The sequence below is a fragment of the Cibotium barometz genome, chromosome 60, assembly GCF_041138505.1.
Source record: "Cibotium barometz isolate CiBa-2024 chromosome 60, ASM4113850v1, whole genome shotgun sequence".
Lineage (NCBI taxonomy): Eukaryota > Viridiplantae > Streptophyta > Polypodiopsida > Cyatheales > Cibotiaceae > Cibotium > Cibotium barometz.
Genome location: NC_141105.1, coordinates 10733401 through 10745450, shown reverse-complemented (window position 1 = coordinate 10745450; position 12050 = coordinate 10733401). Strand labels below are relative to the sequence as shown.

Below are 12050 nucleotides of genomic sequence, written 5' to 3'. Positions count from 1 at the left end.
TGATGCAACCCTTTGACCATTGATGAATTTGACCAACATTGAATCGGTTGATATCTGCACAATCTTTTCTTACAAAAACTTTATATCTAAATTAAAGGGTGTTATCTCAAAATCTTGGGCAATTGATGAGATTGATTGCACTTTATGGTCAAGGGTGTAATGGTGATGATTGATTATGTAAAGTAATCAAGCTATGTTTATAGCATCACAATACCAAGACGTTCCAAGTTAACAAGCATCACGAACCACACCAATGGTGGATAATGATCACTGTGGATTGGGAGATTTTGCCTAAGTTTTATATTATGAAAGTTAAGTCCTCATTTGGCTGGTAGCCTACTTGCCCTCTATTTGCAAGAGGATATCAGGGCTGGTACATTTAGTGTAATAGAAAACGCGATACAAGAAAGCAAATGGGGGATTCTCCAAGTTTACAAGTGCATAATGCATACCTGATGTATGCTATGACCTTTCTTTTTCTTTGTGCACAATTTTTTTTTCATGTGTGGACAATGCATGTACTAATGCCTATGATTGTCCGCCATGAGTCCGAGGATGCAGGCACCCTATGGACATATATGTGCACTATCTATTTGGGCCCAAAGCAGTGTCTTATGGGATTTGTAGTTGTAAGTTTACACATAATCCCTTTTATAACTTATATTTTTATTACTAAGTTACGTGTTTATAGGTACACATTACATTGAAACAAGGATGTACATCCAATATAACAAGTTCACAAAGTCGAGATCAAAATTCTAAGCATGTGGCCAAGTATTAGCATGGCACCTAGAACACTGCATGTAGCACACATTTGTACACATTACATTACTAATAAAACAAGGATGGACATCTAATATAACAAGTTCAGAGAGTTGGGACCAAAATTCTAAGCATGTGGCCAAGTATTAGCATGGCACCTAGAACATTGCATTTGGACACAGTTGATAAAACTAGAGGCTTTTGACCTAGGAGAGAGCACGAAAAAGCTTAAGCCGAGCTCATTTGAAACTGATATAGTCGCCATTTGGGGTTAATACAGGATTGGTCATCAACATCTGGGAGCGCCCCTCTGCTGGTCAGCTGGTTTTGTGGTTGCTTGGGCTGTTGTACATCCCATTTTCAACATACTAGGTGGTGGCGATAATAGTCTTGGTTCTGTTAGGACACAATTTCGATCAGGGCACATACCAAGGTTTCTAAAGCAATGTGTGTGTTGCATATGGAAGGTTGCTTGTGATAAGAGATCTCGTATGGAACACCGGACACCACTCTTGTGGGATTGAAGCAAGGTAGGAGACTCTAAAGAACCTTGAGTTTCAGGAGAAACTTGATGATGGGATGCCATGTGGATGCCTCATGGACATATGCAGACAGTGTGGCAGGTATGCTACATGTTTCTGAGTGTCTTTGTGACCTGGTGATTGGTGGTCACATGAATTTCTTGTTTGTTTGTGTTCACTTTGGTTGTACTTGGAGAAGTGTTGTAGAAGAGATGTATTGCCTGAGATTATCTCAGGGTAACATGCACTCAGACATAGATTTTTATGGCATTAGGTTAGACGCCATATGATTGAAACTGAAGAGCTCAAAGCTTTGAGAGATGACCTAGATGTACTAAGAGTGTTGGCGTACAAAAGCTAAAAAGCCTCGACCAAGGATGTCACTTTTTGAGGCCATGGCAGCAGGATGGTTGTTGAAAAGCTACTAAAAATCAACAGTTGTATATTTAATTAACAGAGGTGATGTGTTCAAGGATGCAAAGGGCAATTCGTCTTTCCGCCATGTTTGGCCACCCATGGTGGTATAGGTGATGCAACTTAACAAGAAGAGCAGGGTAGATGAGTCCTCTACACATTCTCACCATACACAATCTTGACATGGTCTTTCTGCCCTGTTCAGCTGCCCATGGTGGTATAGGTGATGCAACTAAGTGGAAGAGCAGGGTAGATGAGTCCTCTGCACATTCTCACCATACACCATATTGACATGGTTGTAATCACCATGAAGACTCCATTTGATGTGAGAGTGTGACTTAAGATTGGGTTATTATTCATTTTGTCATCATCATCATGGAGATGTGTAGATACATGGGAAGATTTACTCTATAGGAAGAAGCACGGAGAGTTCAAATTGGAAGATAAAGATGTGAAGTTTGAAATTCAATGATAAGCTTGAAAGACACTTGATTCTGTTAGATAGTTTGAGATTGCTTTCCGCAATAAGGACTTCACTGTTGAGAAGTCGATTTGGGACATGTGGGTATGCACTTAAAGGATTTGGTGGCTTGCTAAGATAATATGGATGATAGTGCTACATGCACATGGGATGAATAATTCAAAATTAGATTTTATGCCTAGTTTCTACCACCAAACTTTTCTAAAGATGTACGTGCAAGGAATGGGATTGTCTTGTCACAAGGTGAGGGAGAGTGAGTATCATGATACATTGTGAAGTATTACAAAACTCTTCTCAAGGATACTCCATTTATACAAATTTCGAAGGATGAGAAGAAGCGGAAGTTTGAGTCAGTACTTCATTCTATCATACGATAGCATATCCTAATCAAACCCCTAATTAGACCATATAGCAGCTGACACATTTTGCCATGGACTTACACACGAAATGGCCTGTACATAAGCCATTTTCAGGTCAATTCAAGGGCAAACAAAGGGCTGGTTATGACAAATAAAGGAGTGGAAAACCATCTAAAAATGTACCCAAGGATTCTCGAGATGCAAAGGTTGGCTCAACAAAGTAGCAAGGGAGTAATCATCCTAACTTTGGGCCGCCGAAACAGTAAAAAGAGACTTACATGCATGATAGAAACTGCTTTAAATGTGGCACCAAAGAGAACATGTATGCAAAATGAATCCAAAGAATGATGATGCCAATGTGGAAAAGTTTGGTGTGCATGTGAGGCCTAATGTATAAGGCAACATAAGGCATCGACCCACCAATGTAGTATGCATGTGGGGCCTGATGTATAAGGCAACACAAGGCATCCACCCACCAATTTGAAGGATTATCTCGCTTGCTCTTAATTGATGATATGTAAAGCATGGGGACTATCTAGATTTGTTCTTATTCGATAATGCCTCCACGTGTAATTTTATCTTTGTGACTCTTACCTTGTTGGAGGCCCTAGTACCAAGCTCTAATGCACACCCCACACCTATAGCCTTTAAGGGCAAATAAGTGAATGTCACACCCATGATTGGTAAACTGTGACTTTTCCCTTGTTGGAGGCCCTAGTACCAAGCTCTAATGCACACCCCACACCTATAGCCTTTAAGGGCAAATAAGTGAATGTCATACCCATGACTGGTAAACTCTATATTCACATACATGGTTACCTTGATCAAGAGAGCTTTTTGGTGGCTGCACGCATGGGATGTGATGTTTGTTGTGAATGCCCCCATTTGGAGCCAAAGAAGGATTACAAAAACAAGAAAATTAGTTTTGTACATAGAGATCATGAGCACTCTATAGGTGCAGGTCCTCTTGGGAACCATACCTCTTGTAAGCCTTGGAAGGATTACAAGAAAAGTCAATTTTGCACGTAGAGACTATGAGCACTCTATAGATGCTTATGCATTTTCTTACTTGTTTTATGTCCGTGATAATGTTTAGAGCATGAAAATGTTAATGTGGGTTATGTAGACAAAGATAGAATTAAAGTTTTGAGGATTGCTTTTATGAATGCATTGCGCCAAAAAGATAGAACATCATTGCATAGATGTCATCCTAGGTACCTCTCTGCCTACTACTGACAGGCAACCGTATAGGGTGAGTGGCAGTCATTAGGAAGAGATCCATGTTATCTCTTGAAGAAGGGGTTTATATGGCCAAGCTCATCATCGCATTTCTTCATGTTACCCTTGACCACAAGGAGGATGATACTTATATGTTGTGTATGGATTAATATGCACTGAATAAGAATACTATTAAGAATCGGTTCCACGCATTGACAATATCTTGGATAAGCTTATGGGGGTGGCATGTTCAGCTGAATAAACGTCAAGAGTGGGTATCACTAGTTTAGGTTAGCACCTCAGGATGTACATAAGATTGCTTTTAGGACATCCTTTACTCTTTATGCACTGAATAAGATAACTATTAAGAAACGGTCCCATGCATTAACAATATTGTGGATAAGCTTAAGGGTGTGGCATGTTTCAGCTGAAAGACCTCAAGAGTGGATATCATCAATTTAGGGTAGGACCTCAGGATGTACATAAGATTGCTTTTAGGATATCCTTTGGTCTTTATAAGTTTTTGATACCGCCTTTTCAAAAGATCTTGCAACTTTTAGCAGGATACTGGACAAGGTATTCAAAAAGCATCAAGTTCACTTGCTATGATGACATTATAGTGTTCTCAAAGAATGATGCTGAACACCATGATTGTTTTTGAAGAGCTCAAAAAGCATAAGCTCTTCTTCATCAATGGGAAAAAGAGAGAACTCTTTCTTTATGAAAATTCACTATCTTGGCCATATTGTCTCCAAAGATGGCATACGAAAGGATCCCTCAAAGATCCAAGCCCTACAAGAATGGCAAGAGCTGAAATATATTCATAAAGTGAAGAGCTTCATTGGGTTATGTGCTTACTGCAGAAGATTTATCAACACTTTGCTTTACTTGCTTCTTTGTTGAAAAAGAAAGCAGGGTTTAGATAGACAGATGTAGAGGGGAATGCTTGTTTCAAAGCAGAAAGGTCTTGCCATGGCCTATGAGAGGAGACACTTGCAACATGTCAACCTCCACTTGCAGGTTTATAAGAAGGAAGTATTGGCTAGCCTAAGTGACTATTTGGGAACACTACCTTTTGGGGACTGAAGTTATGGTCAAAATGGCCACTAAAGTTTGAGATATTTCCTCACTCAAACTAAGTTGAGAAGCAAATAATACGGGAAAACTTCAAAACGGCCACTAAAGTTTAAGATATTTCCTCACTCAAACTAAGTTGTCAAGAGAAGCATATGATACGGGCAAACTTCCTCTTTATGTTTCATTTTCAGATTTTGCATTCCTAGAATGTAGTAGCATATGCTTTATCCTAGAAACCATAATTACATGCTATTCTAGTGCATATCATGAGGACTTGTCAGACATGCATAACACTAATTATTTAGAGGAGTAGTTTTTACATATGGGCTGATCAGCATGCAGTGAGTGTCATGTCCTTCCATATGGTGGTCATTAAGGGATTTTGAACACTACTCAAGCCTTGGAAAGGTATTTCTTTTGGCCAGACATACGTAGGGATGTAAAAGCATGTGTGTGTGAATGTATGGTTTGTGAAAAGGTCAAGTTTGGTAGACATTAAGCACATGGATTGCTTCAGCCCTTGCCCATATCAAATCAGCCTTGGGGAAGTATTACTCTAGTCTTCATAATGGATTTATGGATTTACTAATGACTCCTCAAGGGAATGATGCTATACGAATTATCGTGGATAGGTTTTGCAACCAAACACACTTCATTCTAGTGCGAAAGAATATCAAGCCAAAGCACATGGCTAAGATATTTTTAGCACAAATATTTAAGCATCATGGTATGCCCAAGGTGATTGTGGGGGATAGAGATCCTCAAACCACAAGTTTCAAAACATACCAGGTTTCCAAGTAGTGTGCTGTACAGAAGATTGCTTGTGATAGGAGGTCTAGTGTGGAACATGGGGGGAGCATGTCCATTCTGAAGACTTGAGTTTCGAAAGAAACTTATGGTGGGATACCATATGCAAGCCTTGTGGACATGCAGACAGTGTGGCAGGATGCTACATGTTTGTGTGTGTCTTTTGGACTGGTGACTGGTGTTTACACGAATTTCTTGTTTGTTTGTATTCGCTTTGGTTGTATTTGGAGCAATCAGTGCAAGCTGGTGGTGAATCCCCCAGCACCCGTGCATGTGTGCAAGGAGAAAGGGGGGGGGGGGGGTGTTATTCGGGGTCAGCTCATCTTTCGGCCCCTAGTGTGTACAGTGCAAAGTATTTGCAATTGTGTTTGTCATGTTTAATTGCTCATAATCCTGTTCAAGGTTGAATCGTTGCCGAGAAACGCACCTTCCTGTTACACAATCCCTAGCGGCACAGAGCACAATAGCCGCCGCCCACCTCTAATGCCATGCCACTTGCCCCTCTGCTGCCTACTCACACATGATCATTCTGCTTGCACCAATGCAGCACACCCCCGCCCCCCGCCCCTTCTTTCCTGCCTTCACTTGATCCTTGCCATGGTCACTGTCTTCTAGAAAACATCCCACAACACCACCAAGCACTTCTCATCTGCAGCTACACTTATCTTCCATTCTTAAGGCAGCCAATTATTTCTGTCTGTTTCCATTGTTATGTGAAATGGCCCATTGGTTGGTGTAGCCTGCAGAATGGTCCCAGGACTCAGCCTGCAGTTTTTCAAAGCAGCCACATCAAACAGCCCTTAAAGAATCCGGCATTGTATTTGATAAACAACCCCCACGTCCAAAAGCAGTTGTTGCCAAAAGGCTGACGCAAAATGCACACAAAGATTTAAAATTTTCTGGAAAAATTGTACTTTAAAACTGCCTACTTTTTACGTGGCCTAAAATAATACAAATCTGCAGCTTCCCTCTCTCATCAAAACAGCCATCGCTCATAGTGATGGATCTTTTTTTTTCCATTGAGTAGATCCTACTAATAGTTGACCAATCCACTGCCGCCGTAGGTGCTTTTCTCCCTGCCCGTAGGTGCATCTGCCGTAGCCATACCTAGCCATGCACCACTGGGGTGACTTCAGCAGGGTTTGAACCCCTGACCTCCTGGTCAAGAGGCACAAACTCGTAACAGTGCTTCTTGATATTCATCTAGATGAAAAATAAACCCATATCTGTTCCCAATAAAGGCTGTGCAAGTCAGCTTTCCAATCAAGCTGCAAACCACGCATTCTAAGTCTATCTTAGCTCTAAATGCACCACAAAAGGGTAAGTTAATTTTGTAGACATCTTGACTCACACGCACATGCATCCACTTCAAATTTAAACAGACACAGTAGAAATCAATAACTTTCTTGTGTATATTTGATTGTTCCCAAGGCTATCCATTGGGCACTAAGAAAATAACCTCCACCACTTTTTGTACATTCACATGAAGTTGACATGAATCCCAGCCTAAGAAATGGTATCAGCTGGTGTGTCCCAATCAAAATTGGGCCGTGCAAAAACTTCATATTCCACCAGTCCATTCACAAAACTGTCTACTGAACCAAGGCTCTCAAGCACAGATACATCAAATCCATCCTTAGGAGGGCAAATCAACTTTTCAATCCCGTATTTGGTACAAACTAGCACCACCACTGCTAGAGTGCACAGAAACTGCAGCTTCTCTCGATCACCTCTGACATAGAAAAAATAAAGCATGGCTAAAAGGTATAGAACAATGCAGATCTTCATAACCCTGAGCACAGTGCCTAGCAATCTCCCATCATTGGTTGCTGCAAAACCACGAACTCTGTACATGAAGAGGAAATTGTATTTGTCTACAATGTATCTATAACCAAAGTAGAGTGCTGCAATAGGGACGATCACGGGGACAAAGGATGAGTAGATAAGAGCCATGGCAAAAATTGTCAGATTGAAAGCATAGTACTGAACGTAGTCGAATGCTTGTGATTGCAAACGACCATCTCTTGCCAGGGGATATGTCAACAAATCCTGCCCCTCAACATCAATTCCCATGGAGCTCCCAACAGCTGGTCCATCAGCTTCTGTACCTGGAAAGCTAAACATAGTGTCTGGTAGCAACTGCTCTTGCAAACTTTCCTCTGTGACTGTGCCATAATCCAGAGGAGCACCTTCAGAACCAAACATTTGTGACTGCTGCCTCTTCAGCTGCTGTATTTTGCGCTTAATCCATGGGATGGGGGACAGCAAATCATAGGAAATGCCCAAAAACGCGCTCGTGATAAGAAAGGCTGTTGCTGACAGGCAAGAGTTTGCGAGGAATGATGAGCTCATGTATTGCTCTATATCCTTACATTCAGTGCCCTCCTCATAGCAGCGTCTCATATGTAACAGTGTAGCCTCCAAAGAAGTTTCCAACAGGCCCCTGAGAAAGATCAAATTGACAAGGAAAAAGAGGACTGTCTTTGCTAGAGCAGCACGTTGTTCCCCTGATAATGTCAAGTGGCTCTCAAAACTCGCAAGGTATGCTAATGCTGTAGGGATGATTAGATACATGCTGACAAAGATAAGGACATTTGGCAAAAATTGCAAGATTATAGCAGCTGCCCAGCTGGAACTCTGTACCCAAGCTAACCAGACTTGGACATGGTCCATGGCTTCTGGATTGATCAACCTCCCAACATTGTGGAGGGCCGTAAAAGCAGCGAGGGGAGAACTGCAAAAAAAGAGCAGCAGCAGGAGACATGCATTGACAGTAACACGTCTGATCACCCTCGATCGAGTACTGCTGCCTAGATGATGCCAATAGATATCTCTTGCCGGTGGCGCCCTTTCTACCTTCCAGCGGCTCCTTGCCAGCTCAGTTTCGGTCACAGAGGGGGCACCGCCTCTTGACCAAGACTTAATATCTTGTAATGCTCTGCTTGCCGTATGCAAATCTTTAAAAATCACAAAAGCAATACCAGCACCTGGCGCTTTGCCCTCTCTGTAGGGAAAGACTTTGCTCTCTAAATCTGCACACTTTACTTGGAGCTTAGCTATGACATCCTCTTCTGCACACCGACCACATGCTAATAACCGTACCCAAACCTGCTTCGAAATAGACCTGCATATACGCCAACCCTGTCGTAAACCTGCAAGCCGGCTCCTCCTGGCTCCTGCCAGATGTACAAAGCCATTTATACCTTCTCTATAATCCGTTAGAAGTTCTTCTTCTTCTTCTTCAAGGGTAAAAACTCTGCTCCGCTCCCGTGCTAGCAGCCATGACAGCCGCTTCCTCTTCTTGACCAAACTCTTCTCCAGATCATGGAAGGTGGACAAATCTGGGGGTATGATAACACGATAAACTTTGCCTGGATATCGGTGTTCAAAATACTCTTGCAGAAGCCTCTTGTTTGCTGACAAAGCCCTAGGAATCCCATGTATCATGAGGGTAAATGCAGCCACGCAGTCTGCTGATACCTCTCCATTGAACCGAGTGGGCGCAAGCCTTCTATATATTGCCAGAATGCAAAGGTGCATCACCCCAACGACGACAACCATGAAAATATAATGCCACCATAGTAGGGGTGAACCTTTTGCGATATGGATGACGGTAGACCTGGAAAACTGGTCTTGAAGTGCTACTGTACCTCCATATAGATTGAGAGGGAGGAGTACAAGAAGGGCAAGCAAGGCTATGGCTAGAAACCCTAAAAAGCTGTAACCCTCAACAGCGAGGTATTGCGAGGCATCTGCACCGCAAAGGCGTGCAACCTGTTGTCCAGTCGTGTGCCACACTGCCAATAGTTTGGCCGCCAAGCTGGCAGGGCCCGGCAACTGGTGATCACTTCTCAGCTTCACCACAAGGAAAAGCAGCACACAGCAAAATGCTCCAAGCACTGATATGTTTATGAGATACTGGATGTTGCCATACCAGTTTTGAGGCGGATGCCAATCTCCATCCCCTGGATCCGGTTCAGGGGACCCAACCAGCAGTGGAAAAGCTAGAGCTGATGCGTTGATGATGGCTGCAATCATAATTGTTTCTGCTCAAAGAAAAGAAAGTCGTTGATGATGGCTGCAATCATAATTGTTTCTGCTCAAAGAAAAGAAAGTCGTTTCAATGCTTTGAAAATCACAAACAAAGCCCTCAAAGATCCTGCAAAAAACCCTAATCTTGCCACAAAAACATCAGGAAAAGCATCTAAGATAGTCCTAAAATGCAAAACCTTACATGATTTTAATACTAAAAAACCCTAAAATCTTGAGCATCAAGATTAAAAAACGCTCTAAAACACCCTGCGAACCTTATTAAACCCCTAAATTTTGATTTGAAATTGCTGCAGGCTTCCATCATGGCAATCAAGAAATACCCCAGGAGACCGTTAAGCTTTAAAAACATACACTGATTTTGCAGGACATGTAACACGTTGTGGCCGAAATCTTGCTTGTCATTATAAAGCCATGCGATGTTCTGATTTGAGATATCCTCTTGTTAAGCTTTGTCATAGGATCACCTTGTTTTTTCATGAACAGTAATAAGGCACCAAACTTCATTTTTCTTCGCACAAATGTTTGATCATGGTGCTCAAATAATAACTAGTGTATAACTTTGTGTGTTATTAGGGATTGGCCTTGCACATAGTGATAGATATGCTCTAGAATTAGGAAAAAAATAGCAACATCTTTCTCTTTCTCAAAGAATAATCTTGTTGGCTTATCTAGCTTTCGTTAATTACTTTATTAAAAAAGAGAACAATTTGTGTGTGTGTGTGTGTGTGCGCGCGCGCGTGTGTGTGTGTGTGTGTGAGAGAGAGAGAGAGAGCGAGCGTACACACCACGCAAGGAAGAAGATAGTGAGAGAGAATAAATTTTAGTAATTTGAACTTTTACATCTTCTCAAGAAATGTGGAAGATAATGGGAGAGAAAAAGGCAAAGGAAAAGGATGATTCCAATACATCATAGGTCTTTCTTTTCCAAAGACAAGCCAAAGATCTCATTGTTTGAGCTCATAATTTCTCTCTCCTAATCTTGTGTAGTCTTTCACTTACACATAATTATGTGACAGTAATATCCACTCACACTCCAAAGAATTCTTAGCCACTTGTATAATAGTACTTTATTGTTTATTGGTAGAGTTGAGCCAAACAATAAACACTTATTTAATTATTATTAGTTCTCTTCCACAACTACAATTAAAGAATCTGCACACTCATGATTATGGCAGACCCTAGGGACAATACACCTTGGGGTCCTCCATAGGAATGAATATGCTTGTTTTCAATGTGTGCGTTTAGAAATGTGTAGTTTCATTAGGCCTATAATAAATTCATAAATTGCCAAATGTTATTCTAATGTTATAAGACGTGATGCAACTTTAATCTACACCATCAACCTTCCTCTCATTGTAAAAATTTAATTTTAATGACTAACTATCTTTATCAAATGTCTTCCTAAGCAAGCCAACACACAAGATGTCAAATGTCATGGTTTTTGTTGTTTGTGAAGGATTTTGCTTGAGTTGTCATGATGTTTTTTTTAAAGAGGATTATTACTACACCCATATTTTATTGATCACTATGTGATTTCTTGCACCATGCAAGAAGAAGGGGGGGGCAATTGTCGTCACCCCCCCATATTTTATTCATTGATATGTGATTGCTTGCACACTATTCTAGGATAGCTTAATGGGGGTTCAAGCTCGCGCCCATGGGTAGCTAGTCAACCCACTTTTGCCAACTAAACTACCCATTCATGGTAAGTTTGGTGTGCAACTTCATTACTAGCTCATCATGTTAATCCACATTGGTTATTATGCAAGTCACTATCTATGAGGGTGATTTAGAAGAGCTTGCTCTTCTACACTGCATCAAGATGAGGATTAGGATGATGTGCATTTGGGGACAGTGGCATAATAGATGTCCATGCTTGATCCCACCATATCAATCAAAGATCCATCCCATTTTGTCAACAATGACTTCATTTGAGTTAACACTTTGTTTAGTTAGACAATTTGCCCATGTGGTTATGTGGCAATTATGACACGTCACACATCTCTTCAATGTCCAAATTTGTTAAGTACGATTGAAGATTGAAAATATAATCTCTCTCTCTCTCTCTCTCTCTCTCTCTCTCTCTCTCTCAGGCACACACACACACACCCATAAGCACATAAATTAAATAAGAAATTCATATGATTCTTTTGATAATATTTAATAATACATTTTATTATCAAATAATTAGGATTTTTTTTGTTTCTTAACTAATCTATCCATTGATAACTATGCATTGTAAGACATTTTTTAATGTCTATTCCAATAAACTGAAGAAGAACCACATGTATGTTGATAGTCTTCGTGGTTATTTCTTGATAATTTTAATATCTTATCTTTCAAAATTAAAAGTAGGCC

The 12050-nt window shown here is 40.9% G+C and overlaps 1 protein-coding gene and 1 long non-coding RNA gene across 4 annotated transcripts; one reads left to right on the top strand and one right to left on the bottom strand.

The window, feature by feature from the left end:
• Nucleotides 1–942: 942 nt before the first annotated feature.
• LOC147604967 (uncharacterized) lies at nt 943–10075 on the top strand. Of its 2 annotated transcripts, none has more exons than XR_015265216.1 (3): nt 943–1078; nt 1230–1385; nt 9986–10075. It is a non-coding gene; the product is annotated as an uncharacterized LOC147604967 (long non-coding RNA). The 2 variants fall into 2 exon arrangements; XR_015265217.1 differs by having other exon boundaries at nt 990–1134.
• On the bottom strand, nt 7027–10230 carry LOC147604966 (early-responsive to dehydration stress protein (ERD4)). 2 transcript variants are annotated; one of them, XM_086793933.1, is made up of 2 exons: nt 10044–10230; nt 7027–9735 (listed from the first exon to the last, which is right to left on the bottom strand). In XM_086793933.1, exon 2 carries the CDS (start codon nt 9675–9677, stop codon nt 7146–7148), a length of 2532 nt encoding a protein of 843 aa, XP_086650059.1. In that variant the 5' UTR covers nt 9678–9735; nt 10044–10230; the 3' UTR covers nt 7027–7145. The 2 variants fall into 2 exon arrangements, with proteins under 2 accessions (XP_086650059.1, XP_086650060.1); XM_086793934.1 differs by having other exon boundaries at nt 9947–10063.
• Between the last annotated feature and the right edge of the window lie 1820 nt (nt 10231–12050).